The following is a 23,918-nucleotide window of genomic DNA, read 5'->3' as shown; positions in this document are numbered from 1 at the left end:
GCAATTTTATTTCTAACTCTTTATAATTCTTTAAAAAATTTTTTTGTAGTTGTAGATGGACAGAATGACTTTGTTTTTATTTTAATGTGGTCCTAAGGAATGAATCCAGTGCCTCCCATGTGGTAGGCAAGCTCTCTGCCATTGAGCTATAGACCCAGACCTCTTTATAATTCTTGTATATACTTTAGGGAAATCCTTGCATACATGTATGGAGGAGGATATAATCTTTGCATGTTTGTAATAGGGAAGACATAGAAATAACATGACCAAGTATGGGTAATAGCTAAATGTATTGTGAGGCTGTTAATCTGGTGACATGCTGTACAGTGGGGAATAGTTATGGAGTGGAGGGAGTGAGGGCTTCCCAGGGGAGATGGGGTTCAGGTGAGTATTGAAGGCTAAGTATCTAGGACCACCATTGTGCAAATACTTACTATCTTTATTTTGGACATGAGAGACTAAAGGCAGAGACCTTAAATGATTTGCCTAAAATCCCACAGTAAGAAAACAAAACCCTCAATGCCAACAGGTTCATTTGAAAAATTAAAGGTAATGTTCCATTACAATGAACTGCTATCTAACATTCTACTATATTAGTACGTGTGTCAATATTGGGAGATGTTGGTATCATATTATTGGGCAGAAAAAGCACAGTGATGTGCTTTTTCCCATATGTATTTTATGTAAAAACTAATAAATACATAGGCAATTCCATGCATTATTTCTGAACACATGCTCAAATACACACCCTCAGACTAGAAGGAAAGAGACTAAAACCATGACATTGTTACCTTTAGAGAAGGGATTAAGAAGGAACTGGAAGCCAGGTCTGCTTTCTCTAAAGTGTGTTATTTCTGGCAATCAGTGATGCAGTGATGCTCATAACAGTTAATTTTCAGTGGTGGATGCCTGGGCCTTTGTCATGATATTATATATAGTCTCCTGTATACAGGAGACTAAATTTTTCTCAAAAAAACCCACTATACTAAAAGTTTCAAATCATCATTTTAGCATTGAGGGCCTCCTTTTCTTATCGTGGGATTTTAGGCAAATCGTTATGAAGGTGGTAAGTACTTGCACAACGGTGGTCTCGAATCCTTATACCTCAATACTCATCTCAAGCCCTACCTCCTCTGGGAAGCCCTCTCTCCCTTTCTTCTCCCTCCTCTGTGTCCAAGGGTGCTATAGACATAGGTCTTCTGTGTTCTTCAAATCATGTGCACTTGAACCCTGAGCATGTTATTAAATGATAGATCTCACGGTGGAAATCCTAGCTAGTCTCTGTTAGTGACAAGTAGTGCATGCTCAGTATATATGATTAGTAGCCAAAGGAGATGCTTACAACAATAAGAGAATAATGAAAGAATAAACAAGCAAAATAATACAAATAGGATAAGACTTCATAAAACAAGTCATCCTGTAACAACTCCCAAGGTTGTTGTTATTCTTTTGATGTTAATGAATAAATGTAATACCCTAAATCCTTACTTAATCTTAGCTCATAATTTATATCCTTGAGATTTTTATGTACCACTAGTAGGATCTAGGGTCATCAATATGCTTTCATAGAGAGACACCCACATATACATTTAGGTGCTTTAAACCACAAACACCTCACATCCTTTTTTTCTGGTTCGTAATTTGAGCTAAACCTACACTGATGTTATAAAATGACAGTTCATGCTTTGAAATTCATTTAACAAACATTTTTAACAAAGAATAAAGATTCTTTTCCAGCCAATGAATGAAAGTAACCTAAATGGCACTGGGTGGTTGTCCGTGGTGATTGCTGGCACTCTGTCAGCTCTTGGAGGGTTTTGACATGTGAAGGACATGGGGTTTCAGTGCTTTCAGGGGATCTGGAAAATACATTTTTATTGTTCTTCTTCATGGATGGAGAAGCTTTACAAAGTTGTTTTATTTTTAAAGCGCTTGATGTTTTGAATGAGGGTCTTTTCTTCTGTGTTAACAAAGGGAAGGACACACCACAGCCTTGTTAGCCTGAAGCACGAGGAATGAAATCATAGGGAGATAAAAGACCCTGAGGATGGAGGCTTAAGAAGAAAGGGTGTGTATTTCAGGAAGAACCCTGGTTTCCTATCTTCTGAGACAGCAGAAAACTATTTTGTTCTCTTCTTCTTCAAAAAAAAAAAAAAAAAAAAAAAAAGAAAAAGAAAGAAAAGAAACCCACGCTGTAGAAGTAATTTTTAAAGTAACTTATTTGTGCTTTGTCTGGATCTTAGAAGATTAAGGGCTGAATTTTCTCTCCTATTAATTTCTCTTGTAGTCATGGATTTTCCTGTTAAAGCCAATGGAGAGCATCCATGGCCAAACTTCACGTAAAAATTTTCAAGTCAGTATGCAGACATTGATATGCCCTGAAAGATACTTGACATTTGCATGGTAAGGGCACTCACGGCCTCAGTGATGTCAAACAGCAACCCTGCTGAGGGTAGTCATACATTGAAAGCTGACATCTCTTTCCCCAGATGAGCTTGAGTTCTAAGATTCAGTATATCATCCACCTGTAAGGTTATGGTAAAAATCTATCCCCATGGTTGCTAATCCCCATGTAATTTTACAATTAGGCTTAGATTTCAGAATTATTAAACTAAATCCTAACCTATTCACTTCATCTAGATCTAACACAACAATACTTTTTTTTTCCCTCTCTGTAATTCAGAATGAGTTACTTAAATGAAGCATCATGTAGTTCAGAACATGTTTCAAGGTTGCCTCTGAGGCCTTACTTGGTAAACCAGGGCACAGATAAGCTGAGGCAAAATCAAGGCAGTTTGAAGTTTGGTGCACACTAATTTGGTAGAATTTCCCGGATTTTATTTATGACAACCTATTCTTTACACTAAGGTGGGGGTTACTAAGAAATTCATGTGTTTGGTTTTTTTTTTTCTCCTTTTACATATATAGGCCCCATGTCTAAGCTTATGCCGCTGGACATAGAGTCATCAGTAAGTGGAGTATTTCCAAACCCGATTTTTAATTGGCAATTATAAAAAGGATGTGAGGTAGTGCTAAGTTTCATTGCAGATCTGAGCTTTTTCTGGTTGCCTTTATAAAAGTAAATGAGGGGTCCAGGGATTGCTTTTTACTTAGTAACTTTATTTTTGAAATTTGCATTGTGAGAAACAAGTCATTCTTTTTGGCATGAATGATTGATGCAAGACAAACAAATAATAAAATCCAATGTCAGACTTCTTGTTCCAGCTTCATCTACAGATGGTGGAAATTGTCCTAGGAGTAGAATGTTTTAATATGCAAACCACAGAATAAAATTTCTGCTGCTACTGGATCACTGCTGTGCCACACACAACAACAAGGGCAATTTGTATCATGAGTGTGTTCCACCAGTCTTATTTTATAAAAATAAAGTTGGTTATAACAAGGGTCAGAGCCTTGCCTGTGTTTCCATAGTTGTGAAGTGCATGTGGCCTGGCCTGCCCTGGGTGTGTCTGATGTTCAATGGTTATACCCTCTCCTTGAGCCAGAGAGTGATTGAGGGATTTTATAACAAGGTGAATTTGGAGGTAGACATCACCTAAGGCCAAAATGATTTCATCCCCTGGAGCTGAAGGAATCCTTGGATGATGAGACAATGCATTAGCGTGCCCTTATTCCTTCCTCCAGAGTGCCTCTCAGTTTGGCATTTCTGTTTCTCTCTCATTATGTTCCTTTCATTGCCCTTTGTCTGCATGAAGGCAGGAGACTTAATAGATTATTTCCATGTGTTCAAAGACTACCCAATGCCTGTTTTTTGTTTATTTGTTTTTATGTCAAATGTGATTGTGGACTTGTTGGTATATTTTTTTTGTCATAACTATTCTCATTAACATACCTTAAAGCCTGGGAATTGTCATTTTAGTCAACCAAGTATTAAGTCTCAGCTGTGAAGCTTTGTTCTAGAATCTTCCCCTTTGGAAATCAGCAGAAACTATCAATCTATACTGATTTTAATTTTGTATTTGGTGTCCACCATTTGTTTGGGATGGCCAACTTTGGAGGCACCACACTGATAGGATTGGGTTGAACTCTCATTTTGCCACTTGAATACTATGGGACTTTGAGCAAATTACCATTTGAGTTTATTTTGCACATGGAAATATTGTAATACTTATGCCTGTCTCATTGAGTTATTGTAAGATTTAAATAACATAACTTTGTAGTGTCTCCAATAATGCTTGGTGCACATTAGAAACTTGATATCTCTCAGAAATTCTCTCCCCAACTCACGTATCTCCATATGTCCCCTCCCCATATTCTTTACATGGAATCGGGCTCAGGGTTTGAGATAGGTTAGGAGAGGAAAATATACCTGGAATCTTTATTAATGATTTTATGGACTTCTCTGCTTAGAAAAGTTGCAGTTCTCTACATTCACAATCACTTTTATTCACTTACCAAGTATTTCTTGAGTGCTGCTCATGTGTCAGGGGCTACATGGGCCTAGTTTTCAGGTCTGAATGCTCCTAAAACTAAGAGCTTCAGTAATATTTTCACAGTGCACTTTCAGGTTTTTTGTTTGTTTGCATAAAATTCTTACCAACTTGAAGAAGCTCTTCAGATATGACCATATCCTGAAACTTTTTTTTCCTTTGATAAATGTTCAATGCTCTTACTTCTAAAGTAACTTTCTATTTTCAGTCCTCTTAAACTCTTCCTAAACTCCTAAAGTCAATTGTTAATCACAGAGTCTTGCTCAGTATCATTTGCTGCTCTGCCTTAATGGATCATGTTGGGCAAAAACATAATTGTAGTATATTCTATCTACACAAAATGTAATTTCAGTATTCCCATTGTAGAAGAGCCTCATGAAAAGAAGTTGTTATTTTGTGAGCAGAAAGTCTTGTGTTGAGGTCCTGATACCACCACTTGCTAGTTGGGCATTTTTGGACATTTTATCTAAATGTTCTAATCCTAAATATTCTCTTTGTGCTATATGTGATGGAGATTCTCATCTTGCTTTAAATGTCAGGAAGACTAGAAAGAGGTGTGTAAAGCATGAAGCACTGATCTTGTCATGATGTAAATGTTCAGCACATAGAATCATTAAAAAAAAAAAAACTTCTTGATGGTTGTTCTGATTTGAGTCTTAAATGTCCCCCACAGTTCATGTGTTAAAGGCTTAGTCCACAACTGATGGCATTAATGGGAGGTGATGGAAACGAGGAGCTAAGGTCTAGAGGAGGGAGGTGAGATTACTGGGGGTGTGCCCTTGAGGGAGATATTGTTACTCTGGCCCTTCTTCCTCTTTCTCTCTCTTCCATGAGGTGAGCATCTTTCCTCTGCCTCACATTTCTGCCATGATGCTCTGCCATACTCACAAAAGCAACAGGTCAGTGTCCATAGACTGAAATCTCTGAAACTGTGTACCAAAAATAAATCTTTCTTCCTTTTAAGTTTTTTGTCTCTTAGGCTGGTTCAATATACGGAAATCAATAAATGTTATTCACCACATCAATAGACTTAAAAATAAGAACCATACGATCATCTCGATAGATGCAGAAAAAGCATTCGACAAAGTACAGCATCCCTTTATGTTCAAAACTCTAGAAAAATTAGGGATAACAGGATCATACCTCAACATTGTAAAAGCAATCTACGATAAGCCACAGGCCAGCATCATTCTAAATGGAGAAAAATTGAAGGCATTCCCTCTAAGATCGGGTACAAGACAGGGATGCCCTCTCTCACCACTTCTGTTCAACATAGTCCTTGAAACACTGGCCAGAGCAATTAGACAGACGAAAGAAATTAAAGGCATAAAAATAGGAAAAGAAGAACTTAAATTATCACTATTTGCAGATGATATGATTCTATACCTAGCAGACCCAAAAGGGTCTACAAAGAAGCTATTAGAGCTAATAAATGAATTCAGCAAAGTGGCAGGATATAAGATCAACACGCATAAATCAAAGGCATTCCTGTATATCAGCGACAAATCCTCTGAAATGGAAATGAGGACAACTACTCCATTCACAATATCCCCCCCAAAAATAAAATACTTGGGAATCAACCTAACAAAAGAGGTGAAAGATTTATACAATGAAAATTACAGAACCCTAAAGAAAGATATAGAAGAAGACCTTAGAAGATGGAAAAATATACCCTGCTCATGGATAGGCAGAACTAACATCATCAAAATGGCTATATTACCAAAAGTTCTCTACAAGTTTAATGCAATGCCAATCAAAATCCGAACAGCATTTCTTGTAGAAATAGATAAAAGAATCATGAAATTCATATGGAATAATAAAAGACCCAGAATAGCAAAAACAATGCTAAGCAGGAAGTGTGAATCAGGCGGTATAGCAATACCAGACTTCAAACTATACTACAGAGCAATAGTAACAAAAACAGCATGGTACTGGTACCAAAACAGGCGGGTGGACCAATGGTACAGAATAGAGGACACAGTAACCAATCCACAAAACTACAACTATCTTATATTTGATAAAGGGGCTAAAAGCATGCAATGGAGGAAGGATAGCATCTTCAACAAATGGTGCTGGGAAAACTGGAAATCCATTTGCATCAAAATGAATCTGAATCCCTATCTCTCGCCATGCACAAAAGTTAACTCAAAATGGATCAAGGAGCTTGATATTAAATAAGAGACACGGCATCTGATAGAAGAAAAAGTTGGTTATGATCTACATACTGTGGGATCGGGCTCCAAATTCCTCAATAGGACACCCATAGCGCAAGAGTTAACAACTAGAATCAACAAATGGGACTTACTCAAACTAAAAAGTTTTTTCTCAGCAAAAGAAACAATAAGAGAGATAAACAGGGAGCCTACATCCTGGGAACAAATCTTTACTCCACACACTTCAGATAGAGCCCTAATAACCAGAATATATAAAGAACTCAAAAAATTAGACAATAAGATAACAAATAACCCAATCAATAAATGGGCCAAGGACCTGAACAGACACTTCTCAGAGGAGGACATACAATCAATCAATAAGTACATGAAAAAATGCTCACCATTGCTAGCAGTCAGAGAAATGCAAATCAAAACTACCCTCAGATACCATCTCACTCCAGTAAGATTGGCAGCCATTAGGAAGTCAAACAACAATAAGTGCTGGAGAGGATGCGGGGAAAAGGGCACTCTTGTTCATTGCTGGTGGGACTGCAAATTGGTGCAGCCAATTTGGAAAACAGTATGGAGATTTCTTGGAAAGCTGGGAATGGAACCACCATTTGACCCAGCTATTCCCCTTCTCGGTCTATTCCCTAAAGACCTAATAAGAGCATGCTACAGGGACACTGCTACATCGATGTTCATAGCAGCACAATTCACGATAGCAAGATTGTGGAATCAGCCTAGATGCCCTTCAATAGATGAATGGATAAAAAAATGTGGCATTTATACACAATGGAGTATTACTCTGCATTAAAAAATGACAAAATCATAGAATTTGGAGGGAAATGGATGGCATTAGAGCAGATTATGCTAAGTGAAGCTAGTCAATCTTTAAAAAACAAATACCAAATGACTCCTTTGATATAAGGGGAGTAAACAAGGACAGGGTAGGGACGAAGAGCTTGAGAAGAAGATTTACATTAAACAGGGATGAGAGGTGGGAGGGAAAGGGAGTGAGAAGGGAAATTGCATGGAAATGGAAGGCGATCCTCAGGGTTATACAAAATGACATATAAGAGGAAAGGAGGGGTAAGACAAGATAATACAAATGGAAGAAACGATTTACAGTAGAAGGGGTAGAGAGAGAAAAGGGGAGGGGAGGGGAGGGGAGGGGAGGGGGGATAGTAGAGAATAGGACAGACAGCAGAATACATCAGACACTAGAAAGGCAATATGTCAATCAATGGAAGGGTAACTGATGTGATACAGCAATCTGTATACGGGGTAAAAGTGGGAGTTCATAACCCACTTGAATCAAACTGTGAAATATGATATATTAAGAACTGTGTAATGTTTTGAACGACCAACAATAAAAAAAAAAGTTTTTTGTCTGAGGTAAGTCTTTTATCTCAGGTCAAAGAAATGGAAAGTTGACTAGTACAGTTGTTTTTTCTTCTACATTCTTATTGTAGAACATTAAGAAGATAGTTAAACTAAGTGAATGAAAGAAAATGCAAGCATAATCTCAAGACACAGAGATACCCAGTAGTACCATTTTACTGTGCCAATGTTCAGTGTCCCACTGTTTCCCTGTCTTAGTCATTTTTTCCCTTTTCTCCCAATCTCCACATATCAGGTCCAACCATATGTAATTACTGTATTTGGCCATTTTTAACCTAAATTAGTGACAGTTTTATCTGGCTCGTTCTAATACATTGCTAAAATTGAATATTTTCCATACAAATTTTAATCTGCTTTGTACAATTATGATGTTGCAAACATTCTTCCAGTTCATTAAATATTCTTCTGAAATGAAATAGAACCAAAGTAACGCCATTTTGTTCTGACCTAACTCCATTGTATGCTTACTTAAAATGTTTTCTTTTCAGTCTCCTGACAGCTGTATCTATGTTTCCAGTACAGGAGGATCTTCCCTTGTCCCTGACTATGGCCCTGAAGTATAACAAAATGACTCTGAAATGTGTAATCAAAACATTCTCTTATGTAATCAAAATATTTGTCTGAACAGATATTTCTAACCTACGTGTACCTCAATTGTTCTTATGGTTTTTGTCTTTATAAACTCTGTACTTCCCAAATTCAGGTACTGGGGAGTTTCTTTGAGGCACGAGTCTGCTCCTAGCCTGGCATGCTCATTAAAAGACCTTTTTTTCCCCTTGTAAATTGGCTCAATATGCATGGTGGTCAGTAACTCTTGTGCACTCTATGCCACTTCTATAATATAACTTTTAATTGTGTAAAGTATTCTGTTGCACGATCATGTAATTTTTTCAAAGGCCCCCTCTTACTGGAAAATTAGGTTGCTTCCTGTTTTTTTTTTTTTTGTTATTAACAGTGCTGAGATAAACATCCTTACAACTTTGGAGAGAGTAAAATATAGTAGCTTCATTCATAGACTCTGGAGACAATATGTCTGCATTCAATCTTTTATTAAATCTGTAAAACTTTGAGCAAGTCACCTGGTTCTTGATTTTTTTATTTTTATTTTTATCTGACACAGGGAAAACAATGGTACCTATTCCACGTAGGCCCCTGAGACTTATTTCATCTCAAGTGATCAGAATAGAGTCTGTGGAAACACTTCAGTATTATTAATGAGTTAGATATTCAGCTATTATGAGTTGTTAGTGTCTTTACATATGAATATACTCATTTCTTTGAGAAAAATTCCCCAAAGAGGAATTGCTAGACAGAAGGCTTTTGAAATACTTTGCCAGAGTAAAGTATATAAAAGTCTCTAAAAAGGATGTGGTTATTTACTCTCCTGTAGTACTGTTTAAGAGTGCTGGTTTCTACATGGTGGGAAAGGTTAGCATTGTCACTGTATTGGCCTTGACATTATAATTATCCTACTCATGACTCAGGTTGCACAAATTTTCACAGTTTATCATCCTTGAAGTCAGGAAGCATCCAACCATCATTGTCAACCAGGTGACTTTCATGAAGTGTTTGTACAAAACCTTCTGTTGACAACTGCTAAAATCAAGAAAGAGTGTCAGTGTGTCTTAACATCTATGAAATTCAATTTCACTGGGAAGATATGAAACAGGCAAACATAAATAAAAATTGTGATCTAAGTACAAAATAATTAAGGGAAAATATATTACATCTTAAATTGGATTTCAAAAATGTGCCTAAAGGATAGAGGTTGATGGACTATTTTTGGAACACTGGGAAAGATTGACAGAGGAGAGGACAGGTCTACTATCTCTACTTAATACAATTCTACTTCTTTCTTTTTGTTATGCATATAAGTATAAAAGATGATAATTATTGCAATTGCATACAAGTCCATGATGATATTCATGGACATTTTGGCTGCTACATGCATTATTTTCTCTGAGCGTAATGCCTTCAGCAGACCTCACCCCCTCACACCCCTGCTTCCTTTATCTAAATATGGTACACTCTGCATTTAGGACTCCGCTTAGGCATCATTTTAGCTGAGAAGGCTTTCCTGATGCACCAACAGTGGTTAAGTATCATTGCTGTGTTTCCCATTGTGTCTTACCCATATCCTTCCCTTACTAATTATTACACAGTATTTTATTACCTAACAATGTAATGTCTGTTCCATTAAACTGAAAGCTTCTAGAGATGTAGTGTATCGTTGTCTGTTGAACCATAGGTGAAGCTCCTTATCTGGCACATTGCAGGTACTTAATAGATTTCAACTGAATAAATCTCAGCTCAGCCAATGAATGTGACCTGTGTTTTCTGGGGTCTTTGGATGTTGCAGCCCTAAGGGTTCCAGTGTGAGTTCATTGTTTTGGCAGAATCCAATGTTTTACAGTTTTTCACTAAGGGTTGGAGCGTGGATTATGTAGTTCTGATTCTACACAGTAGTTTAAAATTCCCTTTATTTCTGACCTATTATGAGAGCTTATTAGAGCAAGCTGTCTGTGCCTGTCTGAGACCCTCATTAAGTTGTCTCTAGAAACATCTGCATGAATCTGGGCATATTGCATCTGAGAGCCCATTTCCAGCTGTTAGCACAGTAAGAGCTGAAACCAGAAGCTGAAAATGAGTCATCATTCACTAGAATTTAGGCTGCTTTCAACTTAATGTGAAACAAAATTTTGTTCCTTTACTTCTTTTTCCCTTTAGGATGTTCCAGCTCTTCCCTTGCTGTCTAAGTTTTTCTAGCTGTCTGAGAGTAACCAGCCAGTCACTTTCTCTTGTAGAGCGGAGAAGAAGATCCTGCCCCTTGAGATTAAAGTCTTAACAAAAAGATGTCAGATTGTTTGAATTTAGACTTTCTCTAAACTCTCTGTTCAAACATAGTGTGTGAACTTAGGATAATTGGCCAAATTCTGAACTAACATAAAGAGCAAATTCTGCTTCTTGTCTAGACAAAGTCAGCACACCCTGGACCTTTTAGGAATTAGGGAAGAAAGCTGGCTTTTTATGCTGTAGACTGTGAAACTCACTGGAATACATTTAAGAATGAGTGTTTTGAAGTAGTTAACTACAACAACTGAAGAAAGGAAAGGAAGTCACAGAGATGCCTGAATCCAACCCAGGCTTCTGTGTCCTCCCTGCTCTACTTCCTGACTATTTGTCTGTAAACTTCTCTGGGTGGATTTTCACCCTCAGAATAGCTCATATTGATGTACAGTATTCACACTGTGAGGTCTGTGTATCAGTGGCTTTTCAGGAAAACACAGCCCAAAGCAGGGAAGCTGTCACTTCAAAGCATGCCAGAGTGCTTAGATATAGCCGAGAAATTAACCATGTCGGCCTGATAATATCTCTTTAAAAGGCCCGGACTCTTTTTTCTATGCTGATAATTATCAATTGCTGCTATAAACTCATTTCTATCATGAGGACATGTCGGAAGGAAGTGTGTGTGTGTGTGTGTGTGTGTGTAATCCCAAGAAAATAGAGCTGGAACTGGTCTCCATCTGACTGCCTTTCTGGGAAATTGTTGAATGGGACGTAGAAAAGGGTCATGAAGCAGAGGAGAGACAAGTTCTGTCCCCTCACTGCTTCTTTCTACCACTCTTCTGTCATAAAACATGTTCTATAAAATGCGTGTGTCCAGAGCTCACTCTTATCGTAATGCCACAGTGGAAAATAACTAGACTCAACTAATACAATTTTTTAAAGTGCTTTTGACATGATTTTGGTATTCTTACCAAGGTAATTTTATTGGCTAAAATAGTCTTTTATGTCAATCAACCAATTTTCCTTGAACATGGGGAGCAGTTGGGTACTAATTCAGTATCTCAGGTTCTAAAACTTGGAATATGGGATATGAAACCCTTGGGAAGGGTTTAGCACAGAAGAATAGCAAAAAGTAAACAAACCTTTGGAAAATACGTAGAAGTACTGGAGTAACAGTATTTACTCTAGGGTCAAGGTTACACTCATGCATCGGGAATAAGATCCTTTATGATACACACATTGGTGATCAACTGGGTCAACTTTATTGTGAGGAGACAGGGGGAAAAGATGACAAGATGGGATAATAGATTTGTCTTCATGGAAGGAAGATTTCCCCCATACTCTTAAGGATTGATGAACCAGGAAATGGGTTATAAAAGACTATGGAATTTACTGTGGGGGACCTATTTTTTCCCTACTTGGGAAAGCTAAGAGGACCTAAAGTAACATACCATGTAACTTTTTAAAATATATTTTTTTTTCCTTTAAGATCTCAGATTTAAAGTGTTACAATTTAAAAACCAAGTTCTGTTTCCCTATCCAGAGGCAATAAAAGAAACAACTGCTATGAATGACAATGGGCTTAAAGCTCATTTTGGAATTATTACCTAATCTTATTTAGTGAAAGAAGATTGTGAATTCTTAGGTAATTGCTTTCTTGATCTGCTTTAGGTTCAATAATTCTCTCTCATTGTTTTAAATTGTGTTAAAGTGTGTTTATTAAAATACTAATGAGACCAAAGCCATACTGATTAAAAATAGAATTATTCATTTAAACCTTTTGATATTATGAAATCAAAGGTGTACTCTAGTATTGGAAGATGGATCCTGCAATTCTAAAGAGTTGTTTGCTGTGTACCTAGAGTTATTGTTTTAAAATAATAGTTCATTCTAGATCTGTTGAAGTTACAAAATTTTTATGGAACGAAATGACTTTTTAAATCATAAAACAATTTATCCTAAGAGCTCTAGATAGGGTGCCTCTCTTCTAGTGATTTTTATAGCATCTAATTAATAAATAAATGCAGTGCTGGCTGGGCGATACATATTGAGTAGGTTTTGTTTATCAACTCCCTTTGTAATTTTTTAGAATATTTGCAACTGAGGTTTTCCCCCTTTCCCACTCCTCCTTTTGTGCTCATTGACTTTGTCTTGCAGCCTGTGTCTTACCTGTTTTTGTTTTTATTTGCTCCCCATTTTCAGTTTCAGGTTTGTCCTCATTTTTTTTAAATAGGTCAGTAAAACTAAAGACATTAGCCCATTATTTTTCTGTGTTTCTTTGGAAGGTAGCTGGTTTACCCAATCACACACATGTTGACTGATACCTTGAAAGCAGATCTGCAGTTTCCTCCTTAGAGAAACCCAGAATGCAGCAGAGTCAGTCTGCTCCCCAGTAGCTGCCCTGCGTCCCTTCTCCTTCTTCACTGTCATCTGAAGGATCCGGCTCCCTCACTGATCTGAACTATTGCAGTTCTCCCTGCTCCATCTGTCTGCCTCTCATTGTTAGTCCCTTCCTGCGCTTTCTCCCATTTAGCAGGAAGCATATCTGTACCATCTCTCCAAGTTTAAATCCTTCATTACTGGTCACTTTTACTCGAGATGCAATCCACATCCCAATCTAACATGTATAAAAGCCACCATCTGAGATCAATCCCAGATGCCTGGCCAACACCCCTAGCCTCCTCAGCTCATTCATTCATTACTCTAGCCACATCAAACTCCACGCTCTGGGTACAGGAAAAAGCCTGGGCAAAGAAGTGGTACTGGAAAATGTGATGATCCTTAAGCAATGGAGTGATAGGATGTAGCCCAATTGGTGCTAGGCATGTTTGTGCAACATTGTCATGAGTTGGTGCTGGGGCTCTGGTGCCCAGTTAAGGAATGGTGACAGGGTTAGCCAGTCATTCTCTCTAAGGAGAGGAAACTGTCTGCAGAGTTTGTCATGATCCACATCTGTGCTCTGATACCCTCCTCTGTTTTTCTCCAACCTCAGCCTGTGATGGTGATCACTGGGGGCCTCACTGCAGCAGCCGGTGCCAGTGCAAAAATAAGGCTCTGTGCAACCCCATCACAGGGGCCTGCCACTGTGCTGCAGGATTCCGGGGCTGGCGCTGTGAGGACCGCTGCGAGCAGGGCACCTATGGTAACGATTGTCACCAGAAATGCCAGTGCCAGAATGGAGCTACCTGCGATCATGTCACTGGGGAATGCCGTTGCTCACCGGGATACACTGGAGCCTTGTAAGTGACACACTGCTGAGCAGTGTGGCAGAACCCACCCACTCTCTCCATTCCTGCTGTGCCACCATCATATTCCTTGTGCCTGGTTTCTCTTGCTGCCTGAATAGCTACTGACCAGTCTGGACTTCAGGCCTGGATAAGGAGATAACCACTAGATAATCCTGCTGTTTGGCTTTGAATGTCAGAGCTTAGTTAAAGTCCTAGGGCCAGCTTTCCAGCTTCCCTTTTGGTGAGGTGAAGGTAGTTAGAATGGCAATATTTGAGAAAGGTTGCAGCAGATTTGCATTTCTGCTCTGAATCTCTCATAGTTGCATTCACTGGTGACTGGTGACTGTCACTGGTGACTATTAGTGGTCCAGGTTGTTCTGCTCTTTGTGGCAATTAATTAGCTCGATAAGCTGGGTGGATTTATTATCTTAGAAAAGAGGAAAGGAAAGGAGGACTTTCTATTACAAATAGTTCATAATAAAAAGATTAACTTGGTTATTTAATACCCACAGAAACATGTTGCTTTGTGGATATAAAGATATATGTATCACATCCATGTAGAATAAATGCAAATACTTTATTTTTTTTCTGGAGAACATTGAAACAACTAATTAACCTCCCATTACTTTCTTTATTTCATGGGAAAGGCATTTTTCAGTTTGCTTCCATTAGCAAACAGAATAAGAGAATTTGCCACAAAAAAAGAAAAAAAAAACGAGAGAGAAAAACCTTGTTTCCTTACTGAGAAAATTACACTTGTAAATCACCAAACCAAACACTTGGAAAAAATGCAGCTGATTAGGTAAATACTTCCTGCCAGCAGTGGCAATGTCTATGAAACAGGACTAAAGAAAAAATACTGCAATATCCTGGAGAGCCCTGATTTTCAGAAGAATGGACGATCAGCTCACACTATTTAATTGGTAACATTGCTTTTATGGATTTTCATGAAGGTCACAGTTGAATAGGGGTGTGTGAAACTTGGAGTGGTTTCACAGGAGAGCAAAAAAGACAAAGGCTTGGAGAAGAAGGTCCTTATGACATAGGTTAAAGGAATGGACACTTGTCAGTCTGGAGAAGAGAAAGTTGAATATTGATTATGAACAATAGGTGCACAAAAGGGGCAATTTGCAAATGTTTCTACGATCTTTGAGGTTAGAACAAACACACTAACAAAAGTAGACTTACCTGTAGTGCAAGTTCTTTGTAAGAGTTTCATGGACAGTTCCTGTCACCAATGCATGTTTGGCCATTTTACTTCCAGGTGCTCTCAGGTAGGACAGATTTCCCTCGAACTGAACAGGTTTCATTAGAAAGTACCCCCAAACAAGAGAAGGACTGGGTGGCCCCTCAAAGATATGTCAGCCAATATGTATGATTAATGTTCTTGGAATTAATTAATGAATAATCATTGAATGGAGAAAGTTTGTAGGTTTTAGGGTCCTGGGTGCTGTTATGTCTATGAACCTGAGGATGATGTGGTTGGGTAAATAATGGTGTCTTCTGTTATACTTGAATCCCTCAGCTGTGAAGATCTCTGTCCTCCTGGCAAACATGGCCCACAGTGTGAGCAGAGATGCCCCTGTCAAAATGGAGGAGTGTGCCATCACGTCACTGGAGAATGCTCTTGCCCTTCTGGCTGGATGGTGAGCTTCCTTTCAACCCCGGCACCACCCCCCACAAAGACACCCAATCCAGGACACTCAGGCAAACACCCTGTGGAGGACATTAGTGCAAAAGAAAGTAGCAATGATGGTTAAAGGTTCCAGAATTGAAATTACTTATTCATTTAAAAACTCAAATCCTTTAGTCCAGAGAAGGCAGAAGGTGATTTAGTCCTAGACTTGAAGCACATTAAGGATCCTTAGGGAAAAAAAAATCGCAGCCATCTGTCCTGTATTTTCCCTAAGGATAAAAAGGAGACAAATACCTGGTCTCACACACGATAGCAAGAGCTGATAAACACTGGAGTTATTTGATAGTCATTTCCATAATTAGGTTTGTGGATTGCTGTTGTTCTTTGAGAACATTATTCTAAATGTTATGTGAGAAAGTGTTACATAATTTGGTTATGTAATTCTGGAGACACCCAAGGGTAAAGCAAGTGTACCTCCAGATACCAAGTACTGTAGAACTTCTCAGGGCCTTTGGTGTAATAATACAGGGGGAAGCTATGCTTCACGACACTTTCCAAACTTTGACCATGACCCTGTTTTCACATAGCAATTTCACAGGCTTAGTGCTAGGTGGAAAACACAACATCAGAGCATTGCCAATTAGACTCATCTGAGATCTGGAATAACATTTGTTCTCATCTCTATGGGGTGCTTTGTGCATATACCTGCTCGAAGGCAGAAGTATGAATGACCAATGTATGTTTCCTTCATGAATCATTGAGTAAGAAGAGCACTTTGCTTTCCTATCATTGACAAGGGTCCCAGAAGCTTGCAAAGATCTTTGTTCTTGCAAAGATCTCAAGTGACTTCTTAATTGCCAGATCCACTGAGGACTCTTCTGTTCCCACCCTGCTTCACTTCTCAGAGCTTTGACTGGTGGATCACACGTCTTCCTTCCTTAACCTCTTCACCCTCCCCTTCCTACTTTTCTTACTAATGATCTCTTAGTTCCCTTTCTTTTGTATACCACTTATTTACAGCATTTCCTAGATTTCAGTCTTATCTTTCTTCTGTTACTGTGAACACTCTCCAAAAATCTCATATAGACCCAAAACTTTAAAAATCAGATATTGATTTCCCCAAATCTTGATCTCCCTGCCCTGAGCCCAGATGTGTATTTGTCACTCTCGTGTTATAGACACCTCAGGCTTGATAATTGGAATTTTTCTTTATTGTGGGCATAGAACAGAGAACTGGCAGTCTACTCTCAAGGAAGGTCTTGGAGAGTTCAAAATGTCAAGACCACCGGGGCAAGTATACATGGCTATCAAACCCCAGGTAGGGTCAGAAATGGTGAACAGGCCAGACCAAGTCTGATTCTAGAAGCTCAGGGTAGAGAAACTTCATAAGGAAATGAGTCAGAAGGAAGGGGGCTTTCACTGAGAGCCTGAGGATGAGGTTAAGAGGGGAGCCCCTGGAGGAGTATGGGGCTCATTCCAGCCGGCCCCTGCAAAGTTAATGAAAATAAACTCAAACTGGTCATGTGCCCATGAAGGCTTCCTTAAGGCTACTCCACCTCTAATTTTTTAAAAAAATCTGAGTGAAACCCACCACTTTTTTCTCAGTTGTCCAAGGTAGAAATGCTAGATTATCTTTGGCTCCTCCTATCCTTTCATCTCCTGTATTTGGCCTTTTGCCAACACTGGTTCTTGGCAAGGGAAGGATCTTGCTGGAGCGTCAGTGTCCCGAGAGCTCTGTGGATGAGCAACGGCAGGCATTCTGCTCCTAGGACTTTTGTGTAAATACTGTTTGTGGGGTTGCTTCATCTTGAAGAAGAGAAAATTGAATATTGATTATTAACAATATCTGCACAAGGGGTGCAATATTTAAATGTTTCTACATTTGGAGCTTTTTCTTTTCAGCTGGGGTGGTCTTGATGTGGGATAGTGGTAACCCTAACCTTGCATTGTGTCCCACAGGTAAACAGGTGGGTCCTCTCTCAGGGTCCCCTCCAGCCTGCCCTCCACCACTTCCTCTAGGCTCTGGGCTGCCTCCCTTCACAACTTTCTTTGAACTCCTCTGTGTGTGGCTGGGTTTCCAACTTTATACTTTATTTGTTCTATCATTTTAGGTATCTTTCAAAGGTAAGCACATAACTCCTATTATCCCTACATACACATATATTTCAACTAATAAAAATAATGTCCCCCTTAAAGCTGCTGGCTCACATTAGTCCTTATTCATAAACAAGATTTCAACATCATCCCTGGAGCTTATGTGGAACCATGATGGGTAGTGAGGATTAGGCCCGAGTGAGGATTTGCACCAGCACACCTGCTCACCGTGTGCAGATCCTCCACCCTCGGCAAGGTCCTTCAGTCATGTTTCCACCTTACACTAAGTATAGTGTGTTGTGTTAGAATAGAAGGATTAGAATGATTTTTACACCTGTCTGTGAACTAATTAGGTGTTGTGAACTTTTCTTTGATTTTCGGTGCTTAGCACTATGTCCAGCACATAGACGATTCTCAGTTAAGCACTAATTTGAATCATCTCTTAGAGGATTTTTCGGTTCCAAGTGTCTGTAGGAGAACTTTCCCTGTTTGTAGATAGCTAGAAACCACCAGAGGAGACTTAATTAGCACACCAACTGCCTTTGTGGGTAGCCAGTAGTTAGAGGAAATGTATTTTCTTATGCTATCCAGAATAAACATTTACAAAACCATCTGGTGTGTTTGCTAGGCTCCAATTTCAGAGTGTTCACAGTCTGCCTTTTTTTTTTTTTTTTTTAAGAGAAAGAGAGAGGACAAAGCAGCTTCTGACCATTAAAACCATTGAAAAATCCCTGCTATGGGGGATATGATATTAACTCTAATTATAACTCCAATAAATACCCTCACCAGCTATAACCCCAGGAAATTAGGAGTTACAAGACCAAGTTATGTAGCTAAGTGGAGTATAAATATTAGAGTATTTCTTTGACTTCTCAGTATAGTATCTTACTCATATCCAAACAGATTTGGAATAAATACAAGGATTGTACTTGACAAGATGGATATTCTCTAGGGTAAGGAGAAATGTCCAATTTACTTTTCTCAATTTTTCTTCCTGGGAATAAGCTTCCCTATTGATCTTGGCTCAGAAGTACCCATTGAACCTACTGAAAATAAAGCTTTTTTCTTCTGAAATAAATGCCAAGATTCATTCCTGTGCAAGTATTTCTTATGCCAAGTGGCTGTTAATTCAGGTACATAAAATTTCAGACTTATGTTTTGTTAGATTTTAAGAAATACAGCCGATGAGGATGTGTATTTTCTCTGGAACATATGGTAAAACATTTGGATATTCCATTTGCACCAGATGTTGCCTTTTATGTAACGGATGCTCAGTAAGTATTGTTGACTTATTGTGCATGTAAGACACAAGGAAGAACACTTAGGAGGATTTATAAATTCCTTAGGTTGTCATAATAATTTGACGTAACTTTATCTGAGGCTTCAGTTTTAAATATGGATTTTTCTTAGGATTACTATTCTGCTGTCTTACAATGTACCTGGAGATTTGAGCTTACCAAGTAAATAAGCCCACTTAAAATTTCTAACATTTATGAGATGATGATCAGTTTATGTGTTTTAATATTCTTTAATTTTCTTGCAGCCCAGTTCCTATCTCCTTCCTTCACATTCTGTTTCTTCTCTTTCCTTCTCCCTCCTTCCATCCTTCTCTGGCTGGAAGCCCATTTAATTTTCCAAGTCTCTTTGAATACAGGGCACAGTGTGCGGTCAGCCTTGCCCTGAGGGTCGCTTTGGAAAGAACTGCTCCCAAGAATGTCAGTGCCACAACGGAGGGACATGTGATGCTGCCACAGGCCAATGTCATTGCAGTCCAGGATACACAGGGGAACGGTAAGGGACACTCTTGTATTTCTCCAACTATTCATAATGGCATGGAGGAAAAGTTTGGAGTGTCTGGGAAGCATCTTCAGAACCATGTGTCTATAACGGTTACATAAGATTCCAAAAGCATCTGTTGAGTATTCATGTGTTTGAAAGATTTTATCCTAATTCAACATGCAGAAACTGAATCACAGTTAATGAACTGAAGATAATGGAGAAGATGGGCTTGGTGGCTCGTGACTATAATCCCAGTGACTCAGGAGGCTGAGGGAGGATGATCACAAGTTTGAGGTCAAACTTATCAACTTAGGGGGGACCCTGTTTCAAAATTAAAAGTAAAAAGGTTGCTTAGTGGTAAAGCACCCCTGGGATCAATCTCTAGTACAAGACAAAACAAAATAACAACAACAATGAAACCCAGAGAGAAATATCATGGAGAAAGGAGAGAGAGAGAGAGAGAGAGAGAGAGAGAGAGAGAGAGAGAGAGAGATATCATAAAATATCAGCTATTCAGAACTCAAGATGAATGTGTTATTCTGAAAAATTGAGTGTTCAGGATGCCATTTACATTTTAAGTATTTTTGGATCAATTGATTTAAAAATGGATGTATACTTAGGTACCTTTAAAAAGCATAAAGTTTACCTTTCTATGATATACCATTCTGTTAAGAATATTAGTCCTCCTACTATGTGATACCATGTGGTGGTGATAGAGTCAGACCCCTGGGACTCCAGGGTTCTCTGACCCACATGAAATAGGAGCAAGGGCTGGCTCAGGTGTTTCTTGCACCATGGTTTGTCATTTCCTGTGTAGGCGCTAAACTGTTACCTCAGGGTTTTGCTCACCCTACTTCTGATTTGCTCTTGATCTGTTTTATCCTAGAAGACTGGGGACTCAAACTTACTGGATGTGTATGTAAATTGGAGAAAAGACTCGACAGGCAGAAGGGTATAATGATTAAGAACAAAAGGTTTTGGAACCTGGGTTTAGGCCAGTGTGTCCTTGGAAATGACTCTATCTGTAATGTTCAAGTCGTAATTATACTTTACCCTAAGGGTATCATAAGAATGAAATTAGAAGTTAGTACATTAAAGCCTTCAGGCCTCAGGACAGTCCTGCAGTTGATACATACAGTTGTTGTTATAATTAAGTGATGTCTGTGAACTGTATAAAATTAGCTGTCATGGGTTTTGTGATGCCTGTGAATTAAAAATCCCTTTTGCCTCTCTCCACCCTCTTTTTTTCTAACATTCTATTTTATGACTTTTTTAATAAGTAGGGTTTATTTGTTTTTTTTCCCTTCCCACATACACCCTGAAATTTCTGATTAAATATATTTCTAAGAACTGTATGATTTTTAAAATTCCAATTCAGTTTTTAATTGAATATTTCTAGATAAAGAAAAACACTTGTGAATGTTTACTTTATAATTTAGTCACCCTGCCAAACTTCCAAATTAATTTTAATGTTATTTTTAGTAAACACTAAAATTATTTAGTTGTACAATTCAGTCATCTGCAGATTAAGTTGACCTTTTTCAATATTTATAGTGATTCATTTCATTTTCTGGAATTATTGCATGAATTTGAACCTCTGAATTAGCATTGACAAATTGGGGTCAACTTGGGAATTCTCATCTTCTTCCTAATTTTACTGGAAATGGCTTCAGTGTAATTGCATGTTTGCTATTGGTTGTTAGTAAATTGTCTTCTTTGTGCTTACATACTTTTTTTTTCCTTAGTCCCTATTTTTGTTAAGTATTTTTGCTAGTAGTATCAACCTAATTTTATTAAAAGCTTTTAAAAAATCTTTTGTTAGTATAAATTATATGTTTCCTTCAATTATTTGATGTTATGAATTATTGACACCTAGTACATAGTTATTTTATAACATGTAATTGGTCTACTCAGAATGTTTTCTTGTGACCAACAGCCTAATTCTAGGAAATATTTTAGGCAGATGAAGTTGTTAGGTAATTTTTATTATAGAAAAATGAGGGAGGACACAAGACCAAACCCTAAGTAATATTTTATGTCACATTTTTTGACCATTAAAAATTTCAGTGTAACTGTTTTATTGTCCTTTAAGGATTTAAATTTAAAATTAAAGACAAGCGAAAACAGTACACATACAAAACCAGTGAGCTTACACTCATTTGGAATATAAGGGAAGGAAGTAACAGCTGTTAGGTAAATTTTAAAAGCAAGGAAGACAAAAGTTACAGAGAAAGGAATGATGATAGAGCTTGCTTCTTGAATTATTGCTCTTATAACTACCGTTTTCTAAGGCACCAAGGCTGATGATGGTGTGATTCCTGTTTTCAATGGCTACCCCCATCTGGGTTCTAGAGTGAACATACATACCCACCACAATGACAACAAGCATATTTGTCATCGTGAAAGAAAAACAATGAGTGGGCTATGGGGCAGTTTGTGGCAGGAGGTGTGGGGGAGGAGACCTCAAGGGGCTTGACTTGAGAAGTCAGTATAACTTGACCACTGAGGTTAGGACAGATGGCTGCTGCTCCAGGGGCAGATCCCACCACAGGCAGTGGCCAGCAAAGCATTCTCAGGATGTGGGGACAGGCTCCTAGCCACAGGGAAGCAAAATACTGCCAAACAGGCACCTTGCAGTTGGTAGAGCTGCATGGGGCATACCCAAATGGAGGCTTTGGGGTTTGTGGAAAAGGTCGGGAGGATATTGTGGTGAGGGAATGTAATGTGGGGGAGTCAATTAAGAGTGAAGGAGAGGATGTTTGTAGATCCTCTCAGAAGTTCTTCTGAAGATGTTAAGAAAGTATGCCTCATTTAATGGTTTTATCACAGAATTGCTCTGGGGCCTTTGATACCCTAGCAATCACATAGGCACATAATGGGTGCTTAGTAAGGATTGGATGGATGAAGGAATCTGAGATTCAATAGTGGACTCTGTTAAGGTAGAGGCCCAAGGCAGTTCTGCCAAGCCTGTTCCATTTGATCCTAAACATGAAGATAAATGTGGATGAAAGGAGGTAGTCAGACATGGAAGCCAGGCATCAGGGAAGGCAGCATTGGTCTTCAGTGGAGGAGCTCTTTCCTGTCACTATAACTATGGAAAAGTTGGCTCCTTCCCAGAGCTTTTGATGTTCTCCCAGAGCAGCAGTTCCAGATGTCAGAAAGGCAGGCAGCTGACCCTCTAAGTCTAGGTTAAACGAGGAACATGATTCTCTCACACTGAATGATGATTGGTCCAACTATTCTGGTCACTCTAGGGAGGAGTGTGCTCAAAAGGACAAGGGAGGAAGGAGGATCTGCCACTCCTCACACAAACTTACTTCCTTCTTTTCAAGTTACAATGAGATGCGACATAATTATCAAAATGGCATCGAGACAAGTCTGTGATGCCACTGGTTTGGGAATTGGTGTCATGTTTTATTAGTGTACGTCTACCGAGTGCTTATTCATCCTTCCCAATTTCAAGGCATTATTTGAGATAAATAAAAGTAGATATAAAAAATTTCTATATTTCTATTTTGGTCAGTATTTATTAGTTCTCTTTCATTTCTCTTAAGAAAATGGATTTCCCTTTTCATTGTTTCCTGAGAGAAATTTTCTTGTTCTGTTTGGGGCCACAAGAGCAGTATGAAGGTCTTAAAACATGTTGAGCTTAAGATAAAGGAACCGTTCAGAAATGCTACTCCATGATGATGTTTATTTTCATGATGAAAAAAGTCCCATATACATGTATAGGATTATTATACGGTACCCTTTGATTTGGTGCAATTAAAATCGTAAGTTTTTAAAAGATGGAAAGTGTCTACTTCTAGAAAGACCTCCCGCCACCTTGGCGTGGTTGATGGCCTGAGTATTATTAACAGATGCTGACACAAGTACAGACTGATGGAAAAAGAACCAAGTTGAAATGATGGCTGCTTTCGAAAGTAAAATTCAAATGACTGTGTTATGTATTTCTGATACAAATTAGTAGTGTGTTTAATTACAGAATGAAAACATAAATATGGGTCAGAACCTGTTATTATGCATTTTGTTTTCCCAGAGAAAAGGAAATCTCTGCCAAGATATGATAAAATATGCACACTGGTTCCCTGTAATTTGGTGGCGGATACTTTTCAGGCTTTCTATCTTTACCACTTTCAACCACTTCTAGAACAGTGCTTTTTTTTTTTTTTTAAACAAAGATGGAGTCATGCAGATAATCCAAAACTTAATATTTTGGTTTGTCTTCAAATCCATGTAAGAAGAGAAAGCAATATTATTTCACATTGCTTATCTTTCTCCTTTTGTTACTGACTTGCAAGGAAATAAAAACCAACAGGTTGTCAAGTTGTTTTGCCAGCTTTCAGTGGAAACCCTGATGGGGTCACAGCATTGAATCTAAATATTT

General features: G+C 38.5%; 1 protein-coding gene across 1 annotated transcript in view; it reads left to right on the top strand.

Annotated features, from left to right (window-relative positions):
• The window catches only part of Megf10 (multiple EGF like domains 10), a 120,102-nt gene that overhangs the window by 48,533 nt on the left and 47,651 nt on the right, over positions 1-23,918 (top strand). The window contains exons 5-7 of the mRNA XM_026413830.2: positions 13,788-14,034; positions 15,548-15,668; positions 19,407-19,543. Of these exons, the coding sequence (XP_026269615.2) occupies positions 13,788-14,034; positions 15,548-15,668; positions 19,407-19,543 (505 nt within the window). The remainder of the gene's footprint in view (positions 1-13,787; positions 14,035-15,547; positions 15,669-19,406; positions 19,544-23,918) is intronic.

The sequence above is a fragment of the Urocitellus parryii genome, chromosome 1 (assembly GCF_045843805.1).
Source record: "Urocitellus parryii isolate mUroPar1 chromosome 1, mUroPar1.hap1, whole genome shotgun sequence".
NCBI classification, from domain to species: domain Eukaryota; kingdom Metazoa; phylum Chordata; class Mammalia; order Rodentia; family Sciuridae; genus Urocitellus; species Urocitellus parryii.
This window is presented reverse-complemented; position numbering and strand designations above follow the sequence as displayed.